A 12919-nucleotide genomic window follows, 5' to 3' on the forward strand; every position below is an offset into this window, starting at 1 on the left:
ACAAAAAAATCAAAGGAGCATTGCACATGATTGCGAAAGGGTTCATTCGACTCTGGGGATTAAGATACATGCCTGGAAATGCATATTATGTGTATGTGGCAGAGAATCATGAGAAAAACTGTGTTTTTTTTAAATAAAAAGTAGTATTTTGCACTACACTATTTTGAACAAAGATGAGACGTCGTTGTGTGGTGAGAACTGATAGAAAATCGATAACAACAATCGCCGCCATTTTCTTTATTTATTGGTGCCGCAATAAACAAAGCAGGATTCCAGTCAATGGAAACATGGCCTCTCCCCCCCGGTGATTGTTGTTGTTTACTGATTTTCTATCAGTTCTCACCACTGTTATGTGCCTGGCTAGGGTCCGACAACGTAAACAAAAACAAGTTGGAGGGAATAAGGAAATGGCAGACAACGTCGGATGAGGGAAAAATAAACGATAATTTATTATGATTAAACTAACCCAAAATTATATTGAATAATGGAAAAAATATTAAATCAAGGAAAAACGGTGAGACAACAAAATAGACACAACCCAAAAGCTCAAAGTAACAAAGAAACAAAGAAACAAACGGGCCTTAAGAAACAGGCCTCCAGGAATCCTGGGCCTCCATCTCGGACTCTCACTCCGATACTGGTGGAATGTCTGGCGGCCTAGGCGAGGCAACGAGGCTTCTAGCGCAGCAACCCTGGTGGCTGCAAACATCAATGCGTCTTTCCAGGAACGCTCTCCCGGGTGACGTCACGAAGCGCCTTTTAATGGACTGACTCCGGCCGCCCACCCAATAGGGAAGCAGCAATTAGGCCGCTTGCTGGGCTGTCTGCAAAACACGGAACACAGGATGGTATACACAGGCCACAAAATGTTCAGGGACGTAACAACCACACAACGACGTCTCATCTTTGCTCCTTGAATGTCAATATGTAATGGTATGGAGTTATTGAAACTTACTACGTGTAAAAATGACTAGAAATGGAATGTTTATTTTTCATTGAATGTTTATATAAAGTTGCACTGGGTGCCTTTAAGGCAGTGACACCTGCCGTAGAGATTTTTTTAGCATTCTAAAGCTGGTTTCTCCAGACGGCTGTTTCTCACTGTTTTGTTTAAAACATGGTTCTGCACATTGCATAAAAAAAGCATGAATGGCTGAAATGAAAGACACTAGGGCCACAATGGGTGGTTCTGGGAAGCTTTTTTTTTATTATGTCATTTTAGTTTACATTTCAGAGCACCAAATACAAATATTTTCTGTATAGTTTCAGCGTAGAACTGGGTTGACCTAGAACACTAACATTAACATTTTCTGATTCAATAACTTATTAACAATATCTTATTGGACAGTTACACATCTGACAGTGAGTGTAAAAAATGAAAGCAGACTTTTACAATTGTTATCAGGAAGCCTGCCCTGATGATGGACTCAGTCTTTTGGAAAATAAAATCAGTCCTTCCCAGCAGCTGCCAGCTGCTCACACAGAGCCTTTCTGAAGCTCTTCATCTTGAGAGGCTTCTGCCTTTTCACCTGTGCCATCTCCAAGGAGATAATGAAGCTGTTCACCACCACAATATCTACAAAGTGCAGAAACATCCTCTTGTACCACTGGTTTTTTATCTGGCCCACAGAGAAGTACTTGATGAGGGTGTTAGAGAGGTCCCCCCACCCCCCCATGTACTCGTCGTACTGCTTGACCGGGTCAGGCAGAGGAATCTGCCTCATGGTCCAGCCTCCATTAGGGTTCCGGACACGGCGATTCATAAACTCCCCACTGAAGGCTTTGTGGATCGTGGAACACATGGCCACGTCATGCCTGTCCTTCCACTTCATATAAAGCAGGGGGTCCTCACGGATCCAGCGCATTTCCCCTCGAGCAGCCCAGCTGCCCAATGCATTCTCCGCTGTGCATGGAAACCCCACACAGTCCGTCCGGATCATCCCACAGGCCCCAAAGCCAAGCTGGTGGAGATGGCTGAAAATCTTGGTGCTGGTGTAGAAGCTGTCCACAAACACATGGTACCCCGTGCCGAGATGGGGCACCTTGAGCAAGCCGGCGACTGCGTCAAAGCTCAGACCATTACCACTCGGAGACTGCGCCATTCCCTTGAAGACCGAGATGTCGCACGTGTAACCATTCTGGCTGTCGACCAGGACGAACAGCTTGTTACCCCTGCTCGTGGGCTGCGTACCCTTGGCTACCAGGCGCTCATCAACTACAAGGTTCTGCTGTGGGTGGTAGTGTGCCCTGCAGGCCACGAGGAGGCCAAGAACTTAAAAAGATTATATCTATAAGATAGGCAAATGGAGTGTGTGAAACAGAAAAATTTCATTATTTATTTTTACATACAATTGTGTTTTGTACCCATTGCATAATGTACCCATATGATGAATATGGCAAAATAAATACTGTAGATACAGATATGCAGCAGGCAATTATTTATTAAATTGCAAAGATATGCTTTCTCAATGCTCAATAGGTGCTGTGTGCTGCTTTGAAATGGATAAATAAAGGTGTTTTAAAGAAACTATTAATACCTGTCAGTCACACATTGCGCACAGGACAACTATGGCCACCAGAGGGTGCCAGTGTGAAACATTGGTCAGTCCCTCCAGAATTTTTATGAGATTTTCTTATCCAAATTGCAGCGTTAGTTGTGCTGATTTTCCAGAAAGAAAATGAGAAATTTTGCCATTTTTGTTTCTTTTTACTCCCCACTTAAACTTCACATTCACAGAAAACAAACTAATGAGAGTTAAAAGAAAGAAATCACAGCAGATAGACAAAAATTGGTAATTTCCTCGCTTCAAAAATGTTATTGTAATTAAGTTTAAATAAAATGTCTTCTCTTGCATTGAACCGTTCAACTCGATTCCAAAATGTATTTGGAACAATAATCACGAGTAATCTTATATCTACTAATATTATTGTATAAAGAAAACTAAACAGAAGATATGACTATTCAAAATGTGTTGACCATTCCTGGCCTTAATTCGCAGATACTCTATATATATATTTGCAGAATTAAAAATAGGTAGGCCTTAACAGGAATTCTCATTTTAGAACTCCTAGCAAGATGGAGAAGTCTTCTCGGATCTTATCTTATTATTCAAGTTAAATCATTTTTTGACTTTTATCTAAACATTTTCAGGAAAAGTGACTTTCTCGTCTCCCTACTCTAGTCTGAAGAAGTATTTGTGAGGTGCAGTTCCCCCGGGTGAAGTCGCCAAGTATCTTACAGTGAAGTTTGTTTTGACTTTTAGACAAATTGAACACATCAACACGTCTTGGAACCACTGGGAGCCGTTTCTCCCCACTGCTGAGGCAGGACTGCTCACACTTGAGTCCTTGGCCGTGAAGGAGCACGGGATGAAAATGCAGGAGCCATGGGTTGTTTCCAAAGTTGAGGGCATATTGACAGAGTAGTCTGAACATGACACAGCTGTAGCCAAAGATGTATAAGAGACAGAACCTTATTCACTTGATACATTTCATGTTTCATATGTTCAATAAATAATATAGTGCAGACAATGGAGATGAAGCAAACTGTGCATCATAGTGAACATTAGACATCCTCACATGAAATAAAACATCCACACAAAATAAGGTCCCTCACACCTTAAACACCTGTATCTTTTCCACTAGCCATTCAGGATATACCCTATGTTGTTATGTGTATCAGGCTGAAAAATGGAAGAAAAACTTTCATGACATTGCAAGCTTTACTGCCAAAGACACCAGTTAGTGTCAAAAGGGTTGTTGGTGGTGGTTGTTTTGTGTTCAGCATCCAAATAGGCAGTCCATACACAATTAAACAGATTCCAGTAGGAACAGGTCGGCCACAAGAGATCAATCAACACGGAGAATCGCTTTTACATGATCCCTCTTCACTCGCAGATTGTACTTTTGTTTGAGCACCTGCCACCTGCCAACTCAAATTGAGCACTTCCGTTATCACTACCACGTCCATAGACATGAATGTACGTTTATATGTCTATGTCCACATCAATCACGGAGTTAGTACATTCCCTTTCTGGACACCTCATAGAAATGATCTATGCTGAAAAAAAATATTTTACAATTAGTCTGTCGCAGCAGCAGAGTTTGTGGTGGGGGCAGGGGGGGCACTGTTGGCTAAAACGAGTGATTGCATTGGTTCAAAAATGTGTGGAATTTTATGTCTGCCATGACTAGATATTTTATAAATATTTTAAATAGCACAATACAACTTAATGGTGGTAGGTAGGCTAGTAGCCTACATCTGAGTTCATGTTACTGCTGTAGTAAAAAAAAATGTGGCGGGCAAGAAAACATTCCACAGCTGTCTACAACTGGAATTTACACAGGAACCGACCACCTTTCATTCAAGATTCCTCACAGGCACACAACCCTCTGTTTTTGCTCCTAAGAGGAGAGAAGGAGAGAGAGAGGGAGGGGTGTGTGTGCGTGTGTGTGGGTGCGGGCTCAAGGCCCATAGATAAGGCTGTGGATTTTTGCAGTGTGTGCACAGAGAAACGCACATTGAGGTTAAAATTACAGCTACTGAATTTGGAAAGTTTATTTGGATTTAATTTGTAGTGTGTTGCTAAGACACATTTTGGTTAAAACTACAGCTAATAAAGTTGGAAGGGTAATTTGGATTGTTTATAGTGTGTGAGGCACAGAGAACACACATTGGGGTTAAAATACAGCTACTGAACTTGGAAGGTGCATTTTGATTTGTTTTATAGTGTGTGAGAAAACACATTGTGGTTAAAATTACAGCTAAAAGAAAGTTGAATTGAATTTGATTTGTAGGGTGTGGCTATAAGAACACTTTGAAAATGGTAACGGCTGCTGAACCCACGGAAGTGGATAAAAGCACTGAAACCTTAACAATGATTGGAAAAGGGGATTTTTTGTTTGAAGACATCTTGAGTGATATGGATGGCTATCGGATTAATGAATCACTCGTAGCATGGGCTGAAAAGAAGGATAAATTCTCTGACACCAGTCATGATTTTTGGCCAAAACGCAAACTTAAAAAGGTGTATAAGGCGGTTACAGGGAGAATTAGTGGAGCTACAAAAAAGATGTGCTTCTGGCTTAAACACCAAGCAGGCAATGCAGGTTCGAGAAGCTGCGGGGCAGGGTCCTTCAGGGGGGAGGGACCAACAGGGAGGGGTCAACCCACAAGGCAGTACCCAGATCTCCCAGCCCCTCCCGATTACGAAATAGGGACAGCGCCATCTGGTGGCCAGGGATTGGAATGGTACTTCGACGCAACGAGAGCGACATGGTGCTCACACGGGGTGCTGATGGACCTTACGGTGCCGCCCCACGCAAGCATGTTTGAAACAGATGACAGCTATGCAGGAGCAATCCACGGGCCCTACCAAGCAATGCACCCGATGCAGTCACCTATGAAGATGGGTCCCCACCTGCCTCCACTGCCACTCACACCTCAACAGGACTACCTGTCACCCCAACCCCAATCAGCCCCTCCTCTGCTTCAGCCACAGGCCAATCACCAACCACTGCATTCAGGATATGCAGGGAAATTTGATTTGGACACACTCCCCTCATCCAAAGAGACACTTCTGAAGGCCTTGTACTTGCAACAAGACCACCCCATGAGGGCCAAGGGAAAGACTGACTGCGGTCTGCTGAAAAGGGAACCTGTGATGTTGACTGCAAAAGTTCCCCCAAGCGTGAAACAATATCCGCTCAACCGAGCTGCTGTCGACAAACTGAAGCCAATCATCAAAGATTTGTGTGACCAAGGAATCATCTACAAGACTCAATCTGCCTCCAACGCCCAGGTGTGGCCTGTGAAGAAACCAAATGGATCCTGGAGATTGACGGTGGACTACCGTCTGGCCAATCAAGGCCTCACCCACCTGAGTCCTGTTGTGGCCTCTTGTGACCAGTTCCTCAAGATCTTCACAGTGCTTGACACCGTTAACGCGGTAGCAGATCTCTTGGACGCAATGCTACTTCCCATTGAACTGTCGGTGGTCAAGGTGAAAGCTCACACGAACTTGGACACCCCAGAAGCACGTGGTAACGCGCTAGCTGATGACGCATCCAGAAGAGCAGCAAGACAAAAAGAGAGGAGGAAAAAGGGAAATGTTGAAATGAAAACTGACCTCGGAACGGAAAACGACTACGCAAAATGCCTACGATTGAAAAAGGAATCTGGAAACGAAGAATGGCGGAAGGAAAGACTGGCAAAGATGCATCAAGAAGGAACACCTTGGGTGGACGCGCTCCCCATTGCGCTGAGTAGCATGAGAACTACGCACAACAAAGATGTGGGACTGTCCCCTTACGAAGTGGTGTTTGGCCGGTTCTTCAGCTTCCCAGGCTCAGTTGACCTGCGCACAGCCAATGTGCCCCTCACCTCAGACGCATTGATGAACTACTGCATCAAGCTCTCAGAGACCCTCCAGCTGACGTCCAACCAAGTCAAAGAGGCTTGGGTTGAGCCGCCAGAGGGAGGACACTCTCTGGTTCCTGGACAGTGGGTCATGATTCACAAACCACAAAGAGTTCCGCTAGAGGCCAAATACGAAGGGCCATATCAGATACTGTTAGTTACGCCATCTGCCATTAGGGTTGCTAACAAGACGAAATGGATCCATGCAAGCCATTGTAAGTTAGTTGATGCACCAGCTGACTGAGATTGACATTCATTGGGCTGGCAAAATTTCACGTCTGTGTTACAGAGTAGGTGAGAAGAGGGAGGTCAGAGTGCGGGAAGACTTTAATTTCTTATTTTTTATTTTTACGGAGGGCTTAGTGACGAAAGGAAGATTAGGGAATTAAAGTGCAGGTTTCTCCTCTGTCCTCTCGAACCAGTCCAGGTGAGATGTTGGTATAGGTTTTTGGTGGTACAACTTCTTAGATTAGAATCACACTTGCTTATTGCTATAATAGTGTTTACTGTAATCAAGATGAATGTTTAGCTGCTAAGCATTAAAGCATGCCATAACTGTGTTAGATTAACATAACTATGTTAGATGACACTGCTTCCCCCCCAACTGATACTGCTCTTGTTCTTTAAATCCTATGTACCCCGTGGCTGGAAACCTGGAGATCGTCATCACGACCGAGATCCTGAGATAGCGTGGCTATCTGCACCATCTGAACTGTGTTGCCATCTTTTGAACTTTCCAGACCACGAACTGTTATCCTCTTCATCAGCCGTCCCAGGAGAAGACTCTTGAAACGACTGTTCCAAAATGAAATGCCATGTGTTGTATGCCCTGTTGATATGTTATTTGTGTATAAAAGGAAATTGTGACATTGACAGCCATTATGAGGTCCACAGAGATAACACCTTCTTGCTGGCTGCGCACGGTTTAGCCAAAGCTAAAGGAGCACAAGCTTGTTGGGTTTGTGGGTTAATGCAAACCTCCTCACAGGTACCACCTTACATTGCTGTCCCCTTCACATTCCCTGAGTACATCGCTGCCTATGGTACATCCTCCATAGATGCCCCCTTTTCCCAAGGTGGCCGCTCTAAAGGCCATACCTGAGAATGGAATCCCCCGTCCCCCAACCCATCTCCCCAAAATTGTTTAGATTACGCTTCTCTTCTACTTTACCTTCCCTTCACATCTCCCCCCACTTTCAGTAGGGTTTCCCCCGAGTGACCCCAGAACCTATACTGGATTTCCCAGTGTATGACAAGTATGCTTGCTTTATTATTTCCTGTCCTTTTTTCCAGTTCCTCACCCTCCTTCCCTGTTTTGTTTTTCTTTCCATATAATCATACAAAATGTCAGAGCCATGTAATATGTTTATTGTTTAGGTTTTCCAGAAATACACTGTTGTTGTTGATATTTTAAACTATGTTTAAGAATGATCAAGAGGGAGGAATGTTAGATTCTGGTGTATTTCTCATGTACAGATCTCTAGTGTAGGTACCTCGATCACTTTCAGGCCCTCCTGAGGGACCATGTAGGCCCAGATCCCAGTAAGGTTAACAGGTCACCATAACGTATACTAAAGGCATATGATGCCCGTTGGAGACAGCTCCACTCTGTCTGCTTAGGCCCCTCTGTGTATGTGCTGAGTAGCATTCCTCAAAGGCGCCCATTCTATCAGGCCCAAGGGCAAGGGCATCAATGAGCTCATGAGACTGTTTACGTGTTCATATGTGTGTGTGTAATCCTTTGGTAGAGATGTTATACATTCTATTTGGCTTACGTAATTATACTGGTTAAATTGGGCTGCACGCTAGACTCAGGTCGATCAGAGCAAGAATCACGAGAGACGACACCATCTCCTCTCCAGGACGGATCCACGCAGGCTGCGTGTGCCCTGAAAGAACTCTGCTCCACCGGTACCTTAGATGCTTAGACTCAGAAAAGTACTTCGAGATATTTCTTGTCTGCTACAATAAATATCTTTGGCTCTGATCCAAACCATCTCAGCTTCCTTGATTGAGACTCCACTCTACAACCCACGAGACCACCTTTTGTGATTAGGGATAGTTAGTCTAAATACTGAAAAGAATCTTACAACAATAATGTTTGATAACCCCCTGAAGAAGTTGTATTAATGTTTTCCCATGTGTTGTCTATCTGCTCATTATATACTGTGTCTCCAAAATCAGTTTGATCGATGAAATACTGTGTTCATTGGTGTTTTCATGACAACATATTGTACCAACCCTTAATGTGTATTGTACATCATAAGTACATTTGCCTGCGCCTCACCAAGATGCACTATCAATAATTTCACGTGGCAGTATGACGGCAATGGAGTCAATTGATAAGGTTTGCACTCGGGCCCGTCAAGTCATTGTTACGCTGCTGGTCTCAGCTTCTACGATGAGTTTTTTCTTTTTGCCCCACCCCCCCCTACTCAAATGTCAAACTCCGCCTAGGGTCTGTCGTAAAACGCTATTTTGCCTGGACTAATTAAATAATGGCCCTGGAATGTCTTTGTGGCCCACTACCCCCAGAGGTTTTCTCGCCCCACCATGGCCCAATAGAGATCACTGAATCACCATTGCTTATCATATGAATAGCTGTCATTTGCTAATAGGTGGGTCCTTAGGATCAGAAACCTCACTCGCAGACTTAAATGTGCAAGAGATCAGCTCTATTCTCCTTACAAAGTGCTTATCTAGATTTTATTTTCAAACTGTATATATTTTTTAAGTAAAGGGTTCAAGGTTGCTGGGGATGTTCTTTTTATCTGTCTAGGACCAAAACTCACAGAGCTTTAACAACAAGATTTTTTTCCCACAAGTGGGAAAGGACCTCTTAAGCGCTAAGCAATGCAGAAGTGACCATGGTTTAGTTCACATAAACTACTTATAGTGAATGTGTTAATTGTTTTACAAAAGTATATATGGTATTGAAAGAACTGTGAAAATGATCGGAAGTTTAATTCCTGTTAAAATCTACATCACACATATAAGACTTGAAGAAGATTCCATAAATGGTAATGATCCATTTTCATGGAATATTGTGAGAATACTGTATATGCCGTATTTCAGAAGAGATGAGTTTAAAAACTTTAACAGCCCATTCAAATGTTGCCATTCTGACTCTCAAACAAACAGCAGGTTGTCTCATATCTGTTGCAAGTTATCTCTGTATAAAAGTTACATTACAGCACAAAGATGGTGCAATCTCTGATAAGAGCACATACAGTAAAATGCTGCAATGTTAAAAAAAATGAAATTCACATAAAATTCATCTACTGATGCTTTGGTCTTAGTGTTGAATGTGTGCCATCACACAGATATTGCACAGAGATGCTCGTCACTTCCCTGAAGTGGCCACATAAAGTCTTGTTCCTATTTTAGACTACATAAAACCCTTTGGACAGTTTTGTGGTCGATCTCAACTTCTGGGCATCAACATCTGTGTTTGAAAATAAAAACCCTGCTGCTGAACTGTTGATATTTCATCCAGAGGACCAGAGTTTGTTTCACAGAAACAGAGGCATGATTGTGTCAGTGAACGCCTGCTGTCCTTACGAGGGTGAGCTGCTCCCCAGAGTGCTGCCTCCTCTGATTATCATAGAGTTCCTGCTGGGCGTCCTGGCCAATGGCTTTGCCCTCTGGGTCTTCTGCTGGCACATGAGGCCATGGAAGAGCAGCACAGTCTTCCTCTTCAACCTGGCCCTGGCCGACTTCTTCCTCAACGTGGTGCTGCCATTTCGTGCCAGCTACTACCTCTCCGGACTGGACTGGAGGTTCGGCTGCATCTTCTGCCGCATCTTCCTCTTCCTGGTGTCCCTGAACCGTGGCGGCAGCATCGCCTTCTTGACGCTCATCGCTCTGGACAGGTACGTGCGCGTGCTGCACCCCCACCACCGCCTCAACTCCATGTCCATCGCCAAGGCTGTGGGCATGGCTGTGGTGGTGTGGGTGCTCACCGTCTCCATCAACGTCCACCTTCTGATGGCTCCACAGCACCTGGTGGTGGGAGGTGCCACACAGTGCGAGAGCTTCATGGTGTGCCTGGCTTTGGACCCTGCGTCCCTCTGGTACAAGTCTGTCTTCATGATCTCCTTCTTCGTCCCCCTGGCACTGATCCTTGTCTGCTCGCTCCGCATCGTCTCTGAGCTCAGGCGCAGGCATTTGGATCGCTACGACAACATCAAGATGGCCCTCTCCTCCCTCGTCGTGGTAGTGGTGGTGTTCGTTGTCTGCTTCCTGCCCAGCAACGTGGCCCAGATTCTGATCTGGGTGAATGTTGGGTCGCAGAGGACATGCAAATCTGTGGAGGTGGTCAATGTGGTCTTTTACACCACGCTGACCCTCACCTACCTCAACAGCATGCTGGACCCTGTGCTCTACTACTTCTCCAGCCCCGCCTTCATGCGGGTGTGCAGACAGCTGGTGAGACTCCAGAGCACAGAGGGAACAGTGGACACAGGGGAGGACGGAACTTAAGACAGCAGCGCCCAGGCTGACAGAAAGAAGTGAAAGACTTTTCACTCATGCTGTCATGTAGTGCTTACTGTTTTAAAGGTCCTATAACAGGAATATTCAGCATTTGTGATTATGTGATTTACACAATGTACATATGAATTTAGAAATATTGTATTTTTCTCATTTAAAAACATAAAATAAACTAATAAATATAAAATTAACTAATTAACAAATTAACTATTGAAAGAAAATATTAAAAACACATAAGGCCTATTTTGCAAGCACCAAACATGTATTTATGTATTATTGTGTATAAATGTATTAATAGATGTACACATTTTGAATAAATGTCTATTTGATGTCACCTATGGAATATATTCTGATCTGATATTCTACATTACACGTATCAAGCATGAAGAAGGTTCTATTAATTGGTAATTATTTTTAACATGTAACATAAATTTCAGAATAGGGATGAGGAAAGAACTTTTACAACCGATTACAATATCTGTTTTTGACTCTCAAACTAAATACAGCTTGCCATACAGCTGTTGAAAGGTATTTCTGTACAGAGCTTAATGGCATAACAGCTAAAGGAGATGGTGCAACTCTTAGAAAGGCCATAAGATTTTGCAATGTTGTATGAAAACGCCACATTCACATGAAATTCATCAAAAGGGTGTCGACAGTTTGACCTCTGGCACCTGAACATGGGAAAACCTGTTGCCAGCCATTGCATTGTTAACATGGATAAAGTAAAACCATGTTCCAGTGACTGCATTGGAATATCCAGCGCCTGCATCCAAAGCCAGGTACAAATGAGGAACAACACTCAAGCCTCCGTACAGTATGGAGTAGTGAATCTATTCAATAAGAGAAAGTGAAAGGCTGGAATGCTGGTTGGGCATGTTAGGGGGTTAGAGGTGTTAGGAAAGGAACGCAACAGGTCTCTCGCAACAGGTCTTTAGATTCTTGAAGATAGAGAGGGACACCCCAGCTCTGATAGCGTTTGATCATTCCACCATTGGAGAGCCACAAATAGAACAGTCTATAATGCAGGGACCTTGGAGGAACCAACTGAAGGGGCCCAAGTCTGTATGACTGAGCTCAATTCCATTCAATTCATGAAGTGTCGCCACATTCTGAACCATCTGAAAGGGTTTCACTGTGTTCACTGGGAGCCTATGGAGTTTTTCTCACAAGCTGGTCTCTAAATCTGATAGCATTATTGAATAATTTCTCGTTCAGGTTTTGTAATGCTTTCCCTCAAAGCCTGCCCCTGCTCTGAAATAGCCCCTGCTTTTGTCTGCACTGTCCTGGGCTTCCATTGGACTCCTTCTCAAGGGGCAGCCGTGGCCTACTGGTTAGGGTTTCAGGCCGGAAACCGAAGGGTGGCCGGTTCGATCCCCGACCAGTAAGAAAAATGTGGGCGGGGGAAGTGGTAGACCACTGCTCTCCCATGCCCACATCCACGGCTGAAGTGCCCTTGAGCAAGGCACCTAACCCCTATCACTGCTCCCCGGGCGCCACTAATGGCAGCCCACTGCTCCGGGTTAGTGTTACTTCACTTCACTGTGTGTGTGTGTGTGTGTCACTTCCCTGGATGGGTTAAATGCAGAGGTTAATTTCAGAGTGTGTGTGTCTACACCACCTCTGCCATAGAGAGGACTTTCACTTCTCCTCCCCCCTCAGGCTGCTTCTGTGCATTTGCAAAACTTCTGCTTCCTTTTTTCTGTCTCTTAGATTGTTGTGAAAAGACCCTTTCAAAATGTACCAACCAAAAAGATGCCCAGGTGTCTAACTGTTAAGTAACAAGTATTATCAGTGTACTTGGGATTCAATTTTTTTTACAGTATCATACAATGCTATAGCTGGCAACAGGATTTCACATGTTTAGGTGCCAGAGGTCAAACTGTCGACACCCTTTTGATGCATTTCATGTGAATGTGTTTTTTCTGTGCAATCTTGCAACATCTTTATAAGAGTTTGCACAATCTCCTTTAGTTGTTACTGCCATCAACTCTTCACAAGAAATACCTT

The 12919-nt window shown here is 44.0% G+C and overlaps 1 protein-coding gene across 1 annotated transcript; it reads left to right on the plus strand.

The window, feature by feature from the left end:
* Window positions 1–9946: 9946 nt before the first annotated feature.
* On the plus strand, window positions 9947–10900 carry LOC308382502 (hydroxycarboxylic acid receptor 2-like; the record flags this gene model as incomplete). Its single annotated transcript, XM_080860909.1, has 1 exon — window positions 9947–10900. The coding sequence occupies one exon, from the start codon at window positions 9947–9949 to the stop codon at window positions 10898–10900; it is 954 nt and encodes a 317-aa protein (XP_080717035.1).
* Window positions 10901–12919: the final 2019 nt, after the last annotated feature.

This window comes from Sprattus sprattus, assembly GCF_963457725.1.
Source record: "Sprattus sprattus genome assembly, contig: scaffold_34, whole genome shotgun sequence".
NCBI classification, from domain to species: domain Eukaryota; kingdom Metazoa; phylum Chordata; class Actinopteri; order Clupeiformes; family Clupeidae; genus Sprattus; species Sprattus sprattus.